Here is an 18,402-nt window from a genome sequence, read left to right as displayed (position 1 = left end):
CCCTAACCCGCGGGGCGAAATTGAAAGACTCCCTCCAATTTTCTCAGATTGTGTGTGGTCTTAAAAGGGGGAATCCAATGTAAAACAGTATCAGTCCCCTGTTGTTGACTCAGAGGTTTAAAGAATACTTATTTACAGCAAGGAATGCCAAACTTGAATTTTTTCATCGGTGTCTTGGGATGTTGTTTTAAAACTTTTGTTTAGCCCTTTCAGCCCATTATCATTATACCCCCATAGTTCTAGCAGACTTGTGAACTACTACTACATGTACCACAACATCTTAGTTTTGGTCTTCAACTGCTTTTCAACCCTGTGAACCAAACAAATCGCTTTTTCTTTTAAGGTGAAAGCTAAAAAGCCATTCTTTAATTTGACAAGTAAATCATGTGACGCCAAGGCTATCTCTCATTTGCTAAGTTAAAGCTGTCAGGGTGGAGACATGTAACCTTGTTATGAGTGAGACCCATCATCCTCCTTTGTACAAGCGCTTTCACTTTCTCCACATTAAGATGTGTAAGTCTCTGGTTTTAATCTTTCACATTGTAACTCTTTGATTTTTGGAGACAGAGAGAAGAGGACATAAAATGAACACCCATGCCGCAGATATCATGAAAGAAATACTGGAGCCAGTAGAAAATCATGAAGAGACAAGTGAAGGAAGCGTTGAAGATTCAGAAGCAGAGGACATGGTTGAGTATGGTTTTTAGGCTCTGACATCGTGCGATATGTTTGTTTGGGTTTGCTGACGCACCCGGCAGCAGAAAGCACATCGAAAGCTGCGCACTGTCCTAGATCCTTTCAAATCTTTGTCAGGGCTTCGGTCTCAGTCTTTATTTTTCGTTCCTGTGAAAAAAGAAGCCAGGAAAGTTACCACACACTTGAAGCCAGGGTAACATTTTTGAGCTAACAAGAAAAATGACTGCATCTCATGAGATCTTGTATCAACAGAGCATGTCAAGATTGATATGAGCATTGTGCAACAGCATATATATACACACACACACACACACACACACATTGGTCTCTCAGTCTCACTCTCATTTACACAAACATACACACAAAAACACTCTCTCTTTCACACACACACAGATTAGACAAACAGGTTTCGCATGTAATTTCAATATATTGCAATACAATTCATCACATATGTACACGTCATTGCACTTAAACTCTCCCACTCTTCCACTCGTATAACCATTCCGACTTTGGTTCTTTCTGAACCTCTGACAATATTTTCAAGCCTGTTCCTCTTTAATCATCAAATATATGTTAAACTATCGTACTTGCCAACTGTACTTGAATTCTATTCACTTGTGCAGTTTACTCCAGACAATTTACTGTCCTCATGAGCATATATCAGTAAGAAATTTGAAAGTCTTTTGGCCCTGACATTAGAAGATATGGAAATGATTTTGTTCTCACTCTCAGCCTTGTGCACAGAGCATGATAATTTGCTCTTTACCTCTCACTTCAAAGAGTTATGACTTCTGCCATTACAGGACTGAGTGTCAGCTCTGTCTGAAATGTTATGCTACCTTTACTGTTCATCAAATCTAAAGATACAATCAGATTTAACTGAAGAACTTCCACTATTTCAGGTGACACACTGATGACAACTGTTCTTGCCCCCACCCCAAATGAATTAGTAAATATATATATACCGGTACATAAATTAATAAATCAATCAATCAGTAAATCAATAAGAGAGGGGTGTTTTGATGTCTCTGGCACACCTGATGTTGCTAATTAGGAACTGTTCATTATGTAAACAGATACATGTAAAAAAAAAATCAGGTTTTCTGTCAGGTGCCTGTTTTGTCATGATCACTTTAACTTTTAAAGTGCTCATAAAATGCCTACTGATGTAATTCTACGCTGATACAGCAGTGTTACTTTGCAACACAAGCAAATACCAGTTAAATGCATACTCATTTTTGCCCATGTGAGGTAAAACACAACAGAATATCTATGTACTAAATACAATCTAAATTTTTCTGCACCAATAACAAAAAACACCACAGAAACTTCTATTTTTAGAAGGTCATGCAGTAAAACAGAAAACCACTTTTATCATGCTCTCTTAAGTTACACTTTTGTCCTAGAGAAAAGTCAAACTGAAATTACTGACAAATAAGCTCATCAGAATCCTTAAGTACAACAGGCAGAACTATTTATCAATGTTTGTTAATATTGTAATACTGGTAAAGGAAATGGAAATTGGCTATTAACACAAAAGCATACACATGATAATACTTTATTGCCAAGTGTTAACAAAGAGGTTTGATATACAAAATAATCACAGTGATTTGGCTTTAAAATAATCTATCAACAAAAAAATATAGCTCAGACTAAATTTGTCAAAAACACCTGATTTCAAAGTAACCAATGTTTTTATATGTATGACTTCATGAAATTAAACTGATTCAAATACTTTGAGACAATAAAATATTTCTCAAAATAACTCTGTCTGGATTTTAATTAGATGTGGAAGAGTGACATCCCTTCAAAACACTGAGGCAAACATACACTTGGCCACTGATCAGTGGAGGCATGCAATCATTGCAACAGTGAACAGTAAGCTCCGATGTATACATTGTTGAAATCACACATCGGAATTCACTGTAACGCCATGACCGCTTGCCCCAACTGACCAGAGACGTGCTTTTGCCTCAATGTTTCGAAGGGGGGCAACTCAATCTTCCACAGTCGTCAAAACCCTGACAGAGTTATTTCTGAACACGTGTCTGCCATCATGCACAAAATCACAGCTTGGTGCAAATTTGAAGAGTATTGCTGCAACTGAAAATGCACACCAAACACTCTTCAGCTCAAGGTACAAGTACAACCATTCAGATTTAAAACAACACATTCACAAAAGGTCTGCATTCAAAAATGTTTGCAAAGAAAAGAGACAAAACAACACCTGGCATATCTGCCTCAAAATAAAAATCACCAACCACACATCATGCAGATCACAATGACAACAACAATAAACCATAATAATAAACCCAATTATTCTTAAACAAACAAAAAAAAGTACAAAAAAAGCACAAGCATGCTCTGGCAAGCACATCGACGGAAACAGAAGAGAAACACTCTATGGCCAATTCAGGGACGACGATGCTGAACGAAGCTAAGGAAAACGGGGACGGATGGATGACTGAAGAATGGACGAAGAAAACAAAAATGATGGGACTGACTAATGGCAGTGGTGGCTGGCTAGAGGGCGCTAGTGTGAGCATGCTAGGGTGTCGTCGGCTCGCGAGGACTCGTACAGCTCGCCACCTTGTAGCGCCGACGTCTGAAAAACAAACAAAAAAAGGGAAGTGCTAAAACAAGCGGGAAGCTCACATTCAAAGTCAAACCAAACTTATGGAGTAAAAAGTAACTTTTTTTTCAAGCCGTCGGTTTAATAACAGCCAGCATGAGTAACAACAAAAAGGGTATTACAAACACAAAATGCTGAAGTCCGTTCAAACTTTGAAATTCTTTGCACTATTTCTTTCTGATAATTCCTTTCCTTCAGGATTCAAAGCTGTACAGTGTAGGCCCAGATCTAACATTTATTCTTTTAGAAATTGTGTCACAGCAGTATAAGTCATCTCTGTCAGAAAGGCCTACTGTTTTTGCTCAGAATCTATAGATACAAGATCTCTTTTCTCAGGTCGTGACTGTCATAAAAATGGTCTTGGTTTCCTGCTTCAACTTTCAAAGTCAAAAACGGTTACTGTAGCAGCTTGCACTCTGTGGGCAAGTGCTAACTGAAATCTCTTGTTTTTCTCTTTCAACTCCTCCACTGCAGTCTAAAGAGTATTGGGGGGAGAAAAAAACTAAAAAAAGTTCACATAACCAATGATAAAATCATTATCTTTAAATCCTCATCCAAGCTGGCAAATATTGTTCACTTCAAGTTAATCACCTGCATTCACTAAATTCAAAGATTGGCACTGACCAAGCGTTTTAAATACAGTTAGCCCACTGATCTGTTGTTAATGATACTGACGAGGCCACAAAGCATGCGTTCAGTTGTTTTTAGCCCTTAAGTCACCGTCACTCTGCCACACCAAAATGCACAACACAACCACAACAACAACCAAAGTGTAAGTATTGAGGTTGAGAACAAACTCAGTCCAACCCAAAAAATTGTTATCAAACAAAACTTGACATGAAAAGTCAAACACAGAACCCACATATATGCTCTCCACAAATCAAAGTGCCTCCAGATAAACGCAGGATACTAAATTTACTACAATATATCTCTTCATGCCAAGGAAGCATAGCTTTACGCAGTCTCCCATTCTGAGAATTGTTCAAAGGACGATGGATGGATACGACACCAAGCCTTTCTTTTCAGAATTTCAGATTCTACCGGCAGAAAAAATTAAGAAGTTCAGAACTGATTGTCATCAACAAATCTGTTTCTTTTCAAGATCAGTTATTGAATGACATTTTGAATATAGTGGAGCCCTCACACATTATTATACTGTACTTAATCTGAACCAACATGCCTTGAACAATCTTTTTATTTGCCAAGCCAAAGAGATAATGACCATTTGTTGCTTTTTTGTATACATAATTCCATGCTGTTGCTGTTTCTACCATGTCACATTTAAGTGACTGGTTCATATATTCTTTTCAACTCAAATCATTTTTCAAACTAGAGACCTAATCTGGTTCAAACTAGAGACCAAATCCCGTACAATGTACTACATACAGCTTTTTAAATCAAATATTTACCCAAAACTAATTACAGAAGAAATTTTACAAAACTGTTCCTACATTTCATAATAAACTTTTAAAGTCCTTAAGATGCCATTTTTGTTTGTTTGTTTGCTTAACGCCCAGCCGACCACGAAGGGCCATATCAGGGCGGTGCTGCTTTGACATATAACGTGCGCCACACACAAGACAGAAGTCGAAGCACAGGCTTCATGTCTCACCCAGTCACATTATTCTGACACCGGACCAACCAGTCCTAGCACTAACCCCATAATGCCAGACGCCAGGCAGAGCAGCCACTAGATTGCCAATTTTAAAGTCTTAGGTATGACCCGGCCGGGGTTCGAACCCACGACCTCCCGATCACGGGGCGGACGCCTTACCACTAGGCCAACCGTGCCAGTCTCCTTAAGATGCCATACAACCCCAACTTCTTCATGCTCATACCTTACAAATATCTTCAAGAGATCTTATCATTTTCATCAGGCACTTTGAAATGGGTGTAGCTAAGAATTCATCCAAACCCAACACCACACCAAAAAGAGGGGAGGAAAAAAGAACACCCAAAACACACACAGAAACGCACCTAGCAACATCACAAAAATGTCAAAGCCATATATATATATCCCCAAGCAAATTCCTCACCTGGCGTTCATCATCGACGCTTTTGGAGTCCCGGGCGGAGGACGCGGAATTGGCGAGTCATCCTCCATGTGGAGAGGAGTCACACACTCCGGGATGTCGGCCAGTTCTTTCTTGGAGTGTTCAACACGTGACGCCGACACAGACCTCTTGCGGCTACTAGACTTTGCGGGCGCCGCTCTGACAGGAATCTTCCTCACAGGGGAGCTCTGTTTGGTTTCACTCGCTGGGGAATTGTTTGTGGCGCCCGCACGACTGGTGGAGACTGGTATTCGGGACTCAGAAGGAACAGACGCTCTGCGCGGCACACCGTCTTTGTTTTTATCTGCAAGTTTTCTCGGGGAGGGGGAGTCGTTTTGAACACTGTTTGAAGATCTTGAGGTAGATCTACCTCTGGTGGGTTCCTCAGCGTTAGTCTCTGATTTTCGCTCCTTCAGGATAGATTTGAGTTCTCGCGTACTGAGACTAGAACCCCCACTCTCCAGCTGTTTGTCCTTGAGGCTGGGTTTAAACATGGAGTGGGAAGCCAGGTTGTTAGAATCCACAGCGTCTTTGTCTTTACCACCACTACTAGAGCTACTACCTACACTGGCTATATTGCTATCTTTGGTTGCTGGGGCCTGTACATCGTTAGACTTGACAGCGGCACTGTTCGTGAGTGGTGTGCTCCCCCCACTGACGCCAGATTTTTGTGGGTCTAAGGTTCTGTCTTTCTTCACTGGCTGTGGAACAGGGGGTTTCCCTGTGGCTACAAGCTTGGACACGGGCCTCAGCCCCGCCTTCTCTTCATTCTCGCGCATTTTGAACAGCAGTTTGGAGGGGCTGCCGGGACCCTGTTTGAGTGGCGATCCGATACGGTTTCCGATGTCTTTAGCCAGCTTTTCTGGCATTTTTCTAGGACTAGAACTGTTGAGCTTGGGGTTGTAGTCCCCAGCAAGAGGCTTCAGCCCACGACCAGAAACAGGGAAGTCAGCCTTGCTTTGGAGGAGGGGGGGACCCAGTTTTCCCTCACCTCCTCCCGTCTCATCCCTGTTTGTTAGAACCAGGTGAGTGTCATCGTCCTCAAAGATCTGTGAGCCTCTGAGGGGGTCCGGGTTGTCCTTGTCGTCGAGCAGGACGAGCGAGTTGCGAGCCAGGCTGTCAAAGTTGTCGTCTTCATCTGCCAAGGTGTTCATGGCCAGCTGGCGCGACCGGGACTTGGACACTCGCGGGACCCCTCCCTCTCTGAGTGGAACGTCCTCCAGGGCATTGTCGCTGTCTTCACCGCTGGAGTTAAGGGCAGAGATGCCCTGCCACTGGCTGGCCATGGTGAAGGGGGCGGCCCTCGTGGCGTTCTCGTCCACCCCCTCTTCATCATCCCCGATCGTGTGCGTCTTGTCCTCTGTCTGGAACATGGCGAAGGTCACGGCCGCCCGACTGACCTGGTACCCGTCCACACCTCCCTCGTCTCGCTCCATCTCCCCGTCAGCATCTTTTGATTGAGTCGCTTGCTGGAAAGAGATACCGGAGTGGAGTTTGTGGGCGGCGGGTGTATTACCACTCACCGCCCCTTCGCCAGGCGTTCCGTCAGCTATATGAGGGGCTGGGTGATCGGCCGCTGCGTGCGGCTGACTAGCACCGGACACCGCATGAGACACTCTTGGGATCGAAGAGACTAAGTGGGTGTGAGAGGGGTGACCGTTAAGGATCACACCACCAGCATCCCCTTCCCCTCTCACTGCAGACCTACCCTCCGCCTCCTTCAACTGCCCCAGCGCCCCTACTGTTAACACACTCTTGTACATTCCTGGCGTAGAAGGGTCCGGCACATTCATTAACCCTTTTGACCCTGCCCCTCCTCCCAAAGCGTCCCCCTGCTTCAAGTTCAAGTTAGCAGCAGACAGCCCCGCCCCTGCAGGCGGCATGTCACTAACGAGTGTCCCTCGTATATCAGCGTCGTTGACGGCACCGTTGTCCATCAAAGCATGAGGTCTGTCCACGTCGGGCGTGTCTTTCCCCTTCTGTTCGGCCTCGTACTTTCCCAGCTGATTCTTCTCCAGCACGATGTCCTTTGTGGTCAGGACCATCAGGCCTTGCTCCTCCAGCAGGCGATTGTCCACCTCGCGACCCGTGGGGTCCACAGGGATGATGAGCTGATCGTTGGCCGCTTTCTTCAAGGGCTCCTCTCCGTCTTCCTGACTGAGGTTCTCGTCCATGACTTCAGTCGCCCCGTGGCCGGGTTCGTTGGGGCCCATGTTCTGTGGCCTGCACAGTGGAGGGGTCAGTTGTTGATAAGTGTTTGTGACACCAGGCAAACATCATTCAGGTTAACCACAAACAAATGATGCCGTTCATTCAGATGTAAAGACATCCACAATTACAAAAGCTGCAAAATTTGAACAACTAAAGTTCATAAAATGAAATCAGAAATACTAACCAATGCAAACAACTTGACTCAGATTCAAAACTCCCAAACCAGCAATTAAAATCCGATAAATGAAAGATTACGCTGCAGAAACTTCATGCACACACAAAAAGGAAGTACATGTACTCTGATAATCACAAGGCAAAAATAAACTAATTTTTTTCAAGGTATACACTCAAATTTGCTCAAGATTCTGATTACAGTCTTCATTATACCTTTCAAATCAAATGTTCTCAACACAGTTTCAGATGAGCTTTCCACATCTTATTATATCAACCTGTCCCAGCAGCTGAACCCAACCAAGCAACAAAAAAAAGCAAATAATCATCATACCCCAGTCCCCCACTCTGTTTGATAGCCACAGGCTGAGAGGTGGTGGTAGTGGTGATGGAGTTATCAGCGTAGCTCTTCTCCCAGTCATACAGATCCCCCTCACGGATGTTTTTACGCCGCATGCACTGCTCGAACAGGTTGTGCAAAAAGGGGTAATCAGGCCCGGTCATGTAGTCGAGGGTCTGCAGGTGCTCGAGGAAGGATCGGAACTCGACGGGCATGTTTTTGAGGAGGGCCAGGTGGTCATACTTTTCCTTCATGGCGCCCACCTGCTCCTTGTCTTTGATCTTGCGCCACGGCAATTGACCCGCCATGAACTCCACCAGCATGTAGAACAGCGACCACAGGTCGTCATGACGACCCATCTCCTACAATGGAGGATGAAGGTTAAACTTGACTCAAAGCAAAGCAAATGTTCTTTACAATTCAACATTACAAAATTAGGAGGAACTCACTTGAGTAAATGAAGTCAAATTATGTCTATTTTCTTCTTCTTCTGCGTTCACTCAGTATCTATCACAATGTAGAGAGGAATGGGATCAAGCTCTCTCCCTTTCACACGATCTCATTCTTCTAACAAATTGTGAGATAAATTGAGAATTTTAGGTAAGTATTTCAGACCTTGTGTAAAAGGCTAAGAATAACTTCTGGCATCTTCTTTTAACAGTATGAGGTAAATGTGAAAACTACAGACCTGACATAATTTTAACAACTGTAATCAAAAGACGGGCATTGTGTACATGCGTGTAAGCAAAATAACACACAGCATGTCATCTGACAGGTGCTTCTTGATCTGATTGTTACTATAGATCCCACTACAGACTATATCAAAAACTATATTCATCAAATTCACATATTCCTGTACCTAGTCCTTCAACTGAACATTTAACTTCAACTGTTTTCAATGATAAATAACATAAAAACAGCTATTCTTTCTTTATTTGGTGTTTAACGTCGTTTTCAACCACGAAGGTTAAAAAACAGCTATTACCATTATTCCTTGAATAATACAGCAAAGGATTTGGTGAACACTGGGACATGACATCACTGTGCAAAGTCCTATTGCTCAAAACAGAATACTATTTTTAAACTGTTGTCATGCAGTTCACCTTGTTTTTGTGTGCGTTGACAGAGGCGTAGCGGACTGTGCCCCTGAAGCCTGCAGCAGTTCGTGGGGGTCGAACCTCTCCTGTTGCTGTGGTGTACTGTCGCGCCAGGCCGAAGTCTAGCATGTACACCTTGCGACCGTTCCCACCCTTGCCCATGGAAAAATTGGACTGGAAAACAAAACAAACTTCATTAGAACACTTGGCATAGATTTGTAAAAGAACAGAGTATTTTTTTTTCATTCGATCAAATTTGAAACTCTACTCAGTATCAAAATAGAAGCGTCATTCACCAGGTCATGTTATCAAATAAGCCACAGAACCTTTTTTTCAACAGTATTTACTTCCAAATCTAAATAAGGTTCCTTTTCTCCTCAATGAATCTAAATTGTTTGTTTGGGTTGATGGGTGCAGTTGACCCATTTCAATTAACTAAGTTAAGTTCTATGATGTGTACGGAAGCCTCCATTCATAGAAAAAGGCTGAACATTACACAGCAGAGGCTAAGCATTATATATAGAAGGAAGGAAAATTACTTGTATGTTGACTTTCTTCCTGGAAACAATTTGTGACACGCTCGGTTCAAAGTTAACTAATGAAGAAATGAGAAAAGCAGATGAACACCAGCAGCAGAAAAACAACTCACAGGTTTGATGTCTCTGTGCAGAAAGCCGACAGCATGGATGGATTCTACAGCCTTCATAATCTGTGACCCAAGCCGCAGAGTTGTGTTGAGTGAGAAACATCCACGCGGCTGACTTCTCCGCAGTTCCGCCAGATTCTTGCCTTGAAGTGACATCACCACATAGTTGTAGCGCTCGTTGCGGCCACAGCCAATGAAGCGACACACGTGATCTCGTCCTGGAAAACAGAACAGTTCATATTCCGATTATCGTTTTCTGATTGATGAATAAAATTATATACTAAATTTCTCCAAAACTAAAACTCCTGCTTCGGAAACTGTATATATCTTCTTCTTGTCGTTCGCTGTTAGATCGTCCGTCCGGACTGCAGGGCGAAACGTGCTGTCCTCTCCAAGTCCTCTTTGGGGCTGTATAGCTTCTTTTGTAGCGCTGTCTTTGAGGCATGGAGCCCGGCGCTGCACCTGCCTGGCGGGACTTCACAGGGCGAGCACCATCGCGTGCATTTCGGACTGTCGACATTTCATTTTGCGTTTTTGCGTGGATCTGTGGTTGGTTAAGGTGTGCCTGTTGGCCCAGATCCTCCGACTTCAGCCCTTAGGTTTCTTTCGGGGTTACCCCGCCCTTAGTTCCTGGCTCAAAAACCTAACCCTGGGAACACATGGGGGATTTCTTACCGGGGGTCTCACCCCGGGGCTAGAGCTTTTAATGCGGCTCTTTCCCGCATGGTGTAACCGTCATCGGACACGTAGGGCATTTATAGGGTAGTCAGTGCCATCTGCCAACCCACCCCGTCCTGGTAGAGACACCGCTAGTTGGTCCGGGACTGCTTATTCTATATTCGCAGCTGGCCCCCATATCTGGGGGCCGTTCCCCTATCCGCCACCTGGGGACCCGCCGGGTTGAGGATAGTCGCCCCCCTACTGAATTGGAAGTAGTCTGTTCCCGGGAAACTGTATATATTAACTAAGGAATACACTGAAACTCGTTACTGAGTGACTTTCTGACTTTGACCATCAAGTATCCAAGAAAATCAACCCTCTGAAAATCAAATCACTGGAAAATATAGTACAATTTCAATTTAGTTTCACCACCATACAAATTTACAAGTTAGCACCACCACAACACAACTGAGTGATCCTAAATGTGAGAGCACTTGCAGTTGACCACTCCACAATGAAAACTATCAGTTCTTCACTAGACCCAAGAAAATGTGTACATTACAAAAAATTCAATACATTTTGCCACAAAATGATGAACACACACCTTGCAGTTTCTTGAGCACAGCCACCTCCATCTTGAGCACCTGTTTGGCTTGCTTGGCCGACTCCAGTTTCAGCGCCACTGATTCCCTCGTCACCAGGTCCATCGCTTCGTAAATCTCTCCAAACCCCCCGCCCCCGATTTTCTTCAGCTGCACACAAATAAAATCAATATTCAACTGCAAAATTCAAGGGAGCACCCCTTTTAAGTATAAATATTTTGCTTCCTGCCATCTTAGGGTAGGCAACATTTACAGATAAGTGATCACATACGATCATTATTTGTTTTGTATCTTGTTCATCCATTTTAACCACATGAGGAGGGCGGGGATGTAGCTCAGTCGGTAGCGCGCTGGATTTGTATCCAGTTGGCCGCTGTCAGCGTGATTTCGTCCCCACGTTCGGCGAGAGATTTATTTCTCAGAGTCAACTTTGTGTGCACTCTCCTCGGTGTCCGAACACCCCCGTGTGTACACGCAAGCACAAGACCAAGTGCGCACGAAAAAGATCCTGTAATCCATGTCCGAGTTCGGTGGGTTATAGTGTAGAAACACGAAAATACCCAGCATGCTTCCTCCGAAAGCGGCGTATGGCTGCCTAAATGGCGGGGTAAAAACGGTCATACACGTAAAAGCCGTGGGAGTTTCAGCCCATGAACGAACAAACAAACAAACCACATGAGAACAAAGTTCTGGTAAACATTTCCTTTTGTGTATCATTATACGTTCCAGACACCTAGTCAGTTGTTTATGTTTTTGTTTTAAATTAAAATTATGACCTCAAGGAAACAGAAAATCAGATCTTAAAAGGGAGAGTCTTAAACTGAGGGTACATTCACATAGGTTTGGAATGGAAAATGTAAGAAAGCAGTATCTGAAAAGGGGGGGAAGGTATGTTTTACTGTAACACGGGCATCAGATAAAAATTAAAATAATTTAGGAACATGAAACCTCCTTTGTTTTGCTTTTGTGAGTTTATTTTGTTGGTAGATGAATTGGGATTGCTTCCTAAACATGTTAGTCAAAGGTATCCGCAATGTCAGCAGAACTGTTCAATTTTTGAATCTTTAAGCGCAAGCTGTGCTATCCTTCAGTCGCATTATTAACCCCTTCACTGCCCACCCCGTACTAGGTACGTGGTCATTTTCGGTTTGTCGTTCGCCCATAACCGTACCTAGTATGTGGGATTTGCGTCAACAACATTTCAGGACATTTCTGAAAACTAAATGGGAGGTAACCACTGTCCAAGTACTTGTAGGGGTTCTAAACACAGTTCTTTCCCATAGATCGTTCGGATAAGTTACTACCACGTGTTGAAAACTGTGTTAGAAATGTAGAACCGATCTATAGCATTCACAATGGCGGCCGAAAGTCGGACCTCAACTCGTAGACCTGTTTTCAAGCGATACAGTATGTTGGAAGCTCTACAAGAAGTGATTTATGGATTACCACACAGAAGAATACTTTTATGGGCTGTAATGTGAGTACCTGATGTTTGACATCAGTTTTAGGAGTGTTTTGTGTGGTTTTACGTGCTGCAATGTGTGTGTGTTTTAAGTCCGGAAACTGTAATTTTTGACAAAAATGGTCATTATATAAATTTTTACTATAACAATCACAAAGTCCAATGATCATGTCATCCTATAATAGCCAAGGGTATAAGCAAAACACATGCCAAAGATCTAAGAGATATCTCAATAAATGATCGAGCAGTGAACAGATTAGTGAACCTACCGAAGAAAGCAAAATTTTGCCCTGGCACACAGCAATATCAAAATGCTGTTATACTGTGGCAGTGAGGGGGTTAACAGCATGGGGTTTTATGTTCAGAACTGAACTCTTTTTCTAGTTTTTATCTCATTATAAACATTAATTGGCATACAAATCAAAACACACACATGGGTGTCTCGTTCATACACACTCACACATTTAAACCAAATCTCATCACCATACCCCTGTGTGTATCCATACAAATGTACACACACACACACACACACACACACACACACACACACACACACACAAACACAGACATTCATTATATGCAAAAGGAAGGATCCGATTAAAATCAATAATCTTACAGACAAGATTCAAGCAAAATAGTAATTTAATCACCAACTGCTCCTGCTCCTCCTCACTTTTTGCAATGCAGACAGTACAAGATAATGGCTCCCTCTTCCAACCCACACATGCACACGCACATGAACACACAGTAATTAAATCTCATGATTTACCTCCCTCTTCCAGATGTAGAGGGGAGAGAGAGAGAGAGAGAGAGAGAGAGAGAGAGAGAGAGAGAGAGAGAGAGAGAGAGAGAGAGAGAGAGAGAGAGACACAGACAGACAGACAGACAGACAGACGCACAGTGTCCACTCACCACTTTCCATCTGTCCTTGACCAGCGCATTGGGCTGCAGCAAGTCTTCGGTGGTCATGGTGACGACCTGTGTGCAGTGAAGGGCGACAGCCTACACCCACACCAACGGTTGCAAGCTCTGTACCCCCCCTACCCCATCATCCCTGCTTTAGCGGACATCACCTGCTGTGCAAACAAAATTCAATACCTGAACCATCAGTTGCCAAGGGTCCACTGTACTTGTTTTCTGAAAACCAAATGCTGCAAAAGCCAACTATACAGGTTTTAATGTGCCTAGATCAAAGCCTCTTCCTTCCAAATTATGAGCAAGGAACAACTCTGTACTGATGACTCCCAGCATGTTACATGTACCATCGAAAACAAAAAAGTAATCAAGACTGTCTCATTTATGAAAGCAACCTGTATCATTACATATACTGATCGAAAATGTGGTAGAAAAAGAGAGGGCGAAAGAAGACCTTCTCCTTGACACAATTATGATCACCAGTTTATACTGGCTTCCAATACTGAGTAACCTATGTTCCCATGCTAACAACCCAGGCTTTATGCTGATTATGAACTGTATCGACCAGCTTGCGAAAGAGAGAGCAAGATGTTAAAGCCATATGTACTCGATGACTATACACGCTAATTGCTTTACCAACAGCTGGAGACATGCTAAATTAAGTTCCCTGCAAGATATTGTGGTCTAGGACCCCTTAAATGTTGAGATATTTGAATTTTTATTTTGATCTAGATCGTCCTATTTATAGATTTGCCAACAGAGGGAACGTTGACGCAAGGGAAATAACTCCGCGTCTTTGTTGACATCCTCACTTTTTCAGAGGCTAGAACAAGCTGTGTCCGCGCATGGCGACATATCGTCATTACATGGTCTTATGGTGCGTTTGACATCGATTATGGGCAAACTACACTTTGTAAACACGGGAGCGCGTACATATGCCTTTAAGGAAAATGAAATCTGTGCAGATAGGTTATTACCACGACACTTGACGAAATCCTCCGATGTGTGTAGGCAGCTGATTAAAATTATCAATTCAAAAAGGACAAGGAAAAAAATTCACACAACCCTTCAAAACATTTTATTGATGTAATAAACCTGATACAGACCAATAAAATCTGTCAGGGTATTAATAATGTCAAAGCTGAGTCTTTTTTCAAGAAGTCTACCACTGATAAAACAAGGAAAAATACGGACAAAATCTGTATTAAATTCAGTCAACCTAATATCCGGAAACATTCCTTTTCTAACAGAGTTGCACCATCATGGAACACACTGTCTGATGTTGTTAAAAATGCACAAACTATTAACACTTTCAAAAATCTGCTGGACATACAAAAACTTATGACTGAGTCACTTTATTTGTACGATAATTGATATTGAGTAAATACGACTTTGAGCATGTTAATATGATTGACCTGCAACAAATTTGATAATGAGATGGGACGCGAAAAAAGCCGTGAGGCTTATGGATACCAATCCAGTCCCTAACCACTACTACTACTACTGCTAATACATGTACCACAAGCAGACATGTTAAGCTACTGCCAACTGATCAGTTTGAATCATTTATACAAGGATGATCAAGCTCCTGTTTAATACCACACGTGAGCATGTTTTATTGTTAGAAACAAAATTCCATCATGACTGAATATTTAATCTGTAATACCAATTTAAAAAACTAAAAATACAAAAAACGCTTTCAATATAAGCTCTCATTGCCAATACCAGAAAGAGAGGGAATAAGGGCAAAGATGATTTCATCTGTAAAAAAAAAAAAGCTAACAAACAAAAAGATGGACTAAGAAAAAACAAAAAAAACATGTATTCTAGTTCACAAAGATCTCAATAGTCTAGTGCAGTCCCCATTAACTGACAGAAGCCACTCCCAGCAGTTTCCCATTACTTGCCTTGTGCTTGCATAAGAGCCTGTCTACTCTCTGGTTCAGCCAGAGAGTAACTTCATTGCCGGTTTCCACATGACTAAGCTGTGATCAATCTGATGTTTTGTGACTCATGTTTTTATCTGCAGCCAGTAAGCACTAGCAAAACCACTTCCGTGCTACTAACCACTTCCGTGCTACTTCTGCTTCAGTAATACATGTATACCGGTAACTGACAGCAACACCCAAAGCACTCATTTCTTCCTTAAATTGCTCTGGAATGTCAATGATCAAATCCATTTCTCTCAACATGTATACCATAAAACAAAAGAACAATAATAAATACAACAGAAGAAAACAAGAACACCAAAAACAAAATAAATTCTGCATTTTGACACAGCAAGTTTATTGTAAGTACCTTAACAAATATTATATTTTTCCCCAAATTTATTCTATAATGGTAGTACTAGTAATAGAAAACTCTTTAATAAAACAGTGCACAGACTAGTAGAGAACACAACCAATCTTGCAGGTATGGAAAGGTGTAATATATACTGATAAGAGAAGCTGGATACATATAATTCTGTAAAATACCTCATAAGTGCAATCTGGCATGACGTGTCCCATTGAAGTATATATATTAGCATCAAAGCAAAAGCAAGCAAATATGAACAAGTCGCGTAAGGCGAAAATACAATATTTAGTCAAGTAGCTGTCGAACTCACAGAATGAAACTGAACGCAATGCCATTTTACTCGTAGCATCGTCAGGCCACCGCTCATGGCAAAGGCAGTGAAATTGACAAGAAGAGCGGGGTAGTAGTTGCACTAAGAAGGATAGCACGCTTTTCTGTACCTCTCTTTGTTTTAACTTTCTGAGCGTGTTTTTAATCCAAACATATCATATCTATATGTTTTTGGAATCAGGAACCGACAAGGAATAAGAAGAAAGTGTTTTTAAATTGATTTGGACAATTTAATTTTGATAATAATTTTTATATATTTAATTTTCAGAGCTTGTTTTTAATCCGAATATAACATATTTATATGTTTTTGGAATCAGCAAATGATGGAGAATAAGATAAACGTAAATTTGGATCGTTTTATAAATTTTTATTTTTTTGTACAATTTTCCGATTTTTAATGACCAAAGTCATTAATTAATTTTTAAGCCACCAAGCTGAAATGCAATACCAAACCCCGGGCTTCGTCGAAGATTACTTGACCAAAATTTGAACCAATTTGGTTGAAAAATGAGGGCGTGACAGTGCCGCCTCAACTTTCACGAAAAGCCGGATATGACGTCATCAAAGACATTTATCAAAAAAATGAAAAAAAAGGTTCGGGGATTTCATACCCAGGAACTCTCATGTCAAATTTCATAAAGATCGGTCCAGTAGTTTAGTCTGAATCGCTCTACACACACACACACACACACACACACACACACACACACACACACACGCACGCACACACACACGCACGCACATACACCACGACCCTCGTTTCGATTCCCCCTCGATGTTAAAATATTTAGTCAAAACTTGACTAAATATAAAAACTGTACTGGCGTGGCCGGACTGTAACACTTTATGATGCATTAATTTGGTCCTGACAGAAATAGAAGAAGGAATACCCTTGTTTAGTCAAACAGAACTTAAAGAAGGAATAAAGCAATATCAGTCAACCAACACTTTCTAAATCTACACATTAGAATTAAGAAATTAATATTAAGAATATTAGCACAGACCAGCTACATGTTACAAGGAACATGTGTACTTTGATTTAAAAAATGATGCCTCTGCGATGAACAACATAAGAGAATGCTTGGCATACACATTAACAACAAGGGCAAAAGGAAGACTACAATTAGGTGGTCAATTTGGTGCAATTACCCAGGGCAAACCATAGGCGTCTGTGCCAAGTAAAATACCCTCTTGACAGAGAAACCCTGCAAAAAATCAATACCTTGTTCTATAAACAGCCCTCTCCCTACACCTAGTCAGCATTGATCCCCTCCGCAATGCATGCACTTGTTTTTTGTCTCTTCTCATCTACTGGGAATACTCTTCCACGTTCACCTCATTTGGACTTGGAGTTGGAGCAGATGAAAGGCTAAATTAAGCGGTTTGCCCTGCTCCGGCTGGCAGCAAAGGAAAGTGGTCCAGACAGACTAGTTTGTCAGAAAATCTATATGAGTACATCTATAGATGTCTCGTTACACAAGATAGCATTTAGCCCACAGTCATTCCTGCATCTTCAGACGAATATAACTGCCGCTGGCGCATGAGTTAACATAATAAACTTACAAAACGTGAAATACAAAAGACTGTATCTTGTTTTTGCAGTCAAATCTATCATCTTATACTGACTGACTGACTGTTCACACACGATATGTCTGAACCGGGCATACTGCATTACCATACCCTCCTTTCACATTAGTTCAACACACTATATCACAGCCACATAAAATGAGTGAAATATGTGTGACAGAGGTTGGTTTCACACCACACTATTGAATGAAATAAAACATATCATTTTCACTTATTTGTCCAGGGACGCCATTTGCGCGACAAATTAATTAAAGAGCTGACCTACACCGCATCCCCCTGACTCACATTGGGCATCCCGTTGCCTAGGGCTTGGCCATCAACTTCGTCCTCACATGCCTTACAACCACAGAAACTATCCATGAAGGCTCCACTAGAACTGACACTAGCGGAAACAATACCATGTCGAATTACGTACCGTTATACTCGTGGCATCTTTCACGATAACGTAGTGTGGAGTCCCTCAAACACCGCAGCTCTATGATAATTCATGTCATTTTGCTAAGGTATGTCGATCACCATAGTACACTTCCGGTTACCAAATCGAGACGGCAAAGGGTGAAGGTCATTTAAAACTTTGCAAGTCAGAAATATTGTGACTACCGTCAGTGAATAACTGTAAATACACACAGCGAGTATTGCTTACCCTATATACTCGAAGTAGCTATCTGTAATGATAATAAAACGTTCTAAAACGTGTAAATAAG

At 42.0% G+C, this 18,402-nt stretch overlaps 1 protein-coding gene and 1 long non-coding RNA gene across 3 annotated transcripts in view; one reads left to right on the top strand and one right to left on the bottom strand.

The window, feature by feature from the left end:
• LOC138953818 (uncharacterized) overlaps positions 1 to 18,402 on the top strand; it is a 455,396-nt gene that overhangs the window by 257,948 nt on the left and 179,046 nt on the right. The window lies entirely within an intron of this gene.
• Positions 852 to 18,228, bottom strand: LOC138953808 (tau-tubulin kinase homolog Asator-like). Of its 2 annotated transcripts, none has more exons than XM_070325742.1 (8): positions 18,114 to 18,228; positions 13,484 to 13,647; positions 11,112 to 11,259; positions 9,851 to 10,065; positions 9,208 to 9,375; positions 8,099 to 8,466; positions 5,365 to 7,605; positions 852 to 3,301 (listed from the first exon to the last, which is right to left on the bottom strand). In XM_070325742.1, the coding sequence occupies exons 2-8, from the start codon at positions 13,538 to 13,540 to the stop codon at positions 3,244 to 3,246; spliced, it is 3,255 nt and encodes a 1,084-aa protein (XP_070181843.1). In that variant the 5' UTR covers positions 13,541 to 13,647; positions 18,114 to 18,228; the 3' UTR covers positions 852 to 3,243. The 2 variants fall into 2 exon arrangements, with proteins under 2 accessions (XP_070181843.1, XP_070181844.1); XM_070325743.1 differs by having other exon boundaries at positions 13,484 to 13,644; positions 18,114 to 18,216.

This window comes from Littorina saxatilis, linkage group LG17, assembly GCF_037325665.1.
Source record: "Littorina saxatilis isolate snail1 linkage group LG17, US_GU_Lsax_2.0, whole genome shotgun sequence".
Taxonomy (NCBI): Eukaryota; Metazoa; Mollusca; class Gastropoda; order Littorinimorpha; family Littorinidae; genus Littorina; species Littorina saxatilis.
Note: the sequence above shows the minus strand (reverse complement) of the source record. Positions and strands in the feature narration are given on the sequence as shown.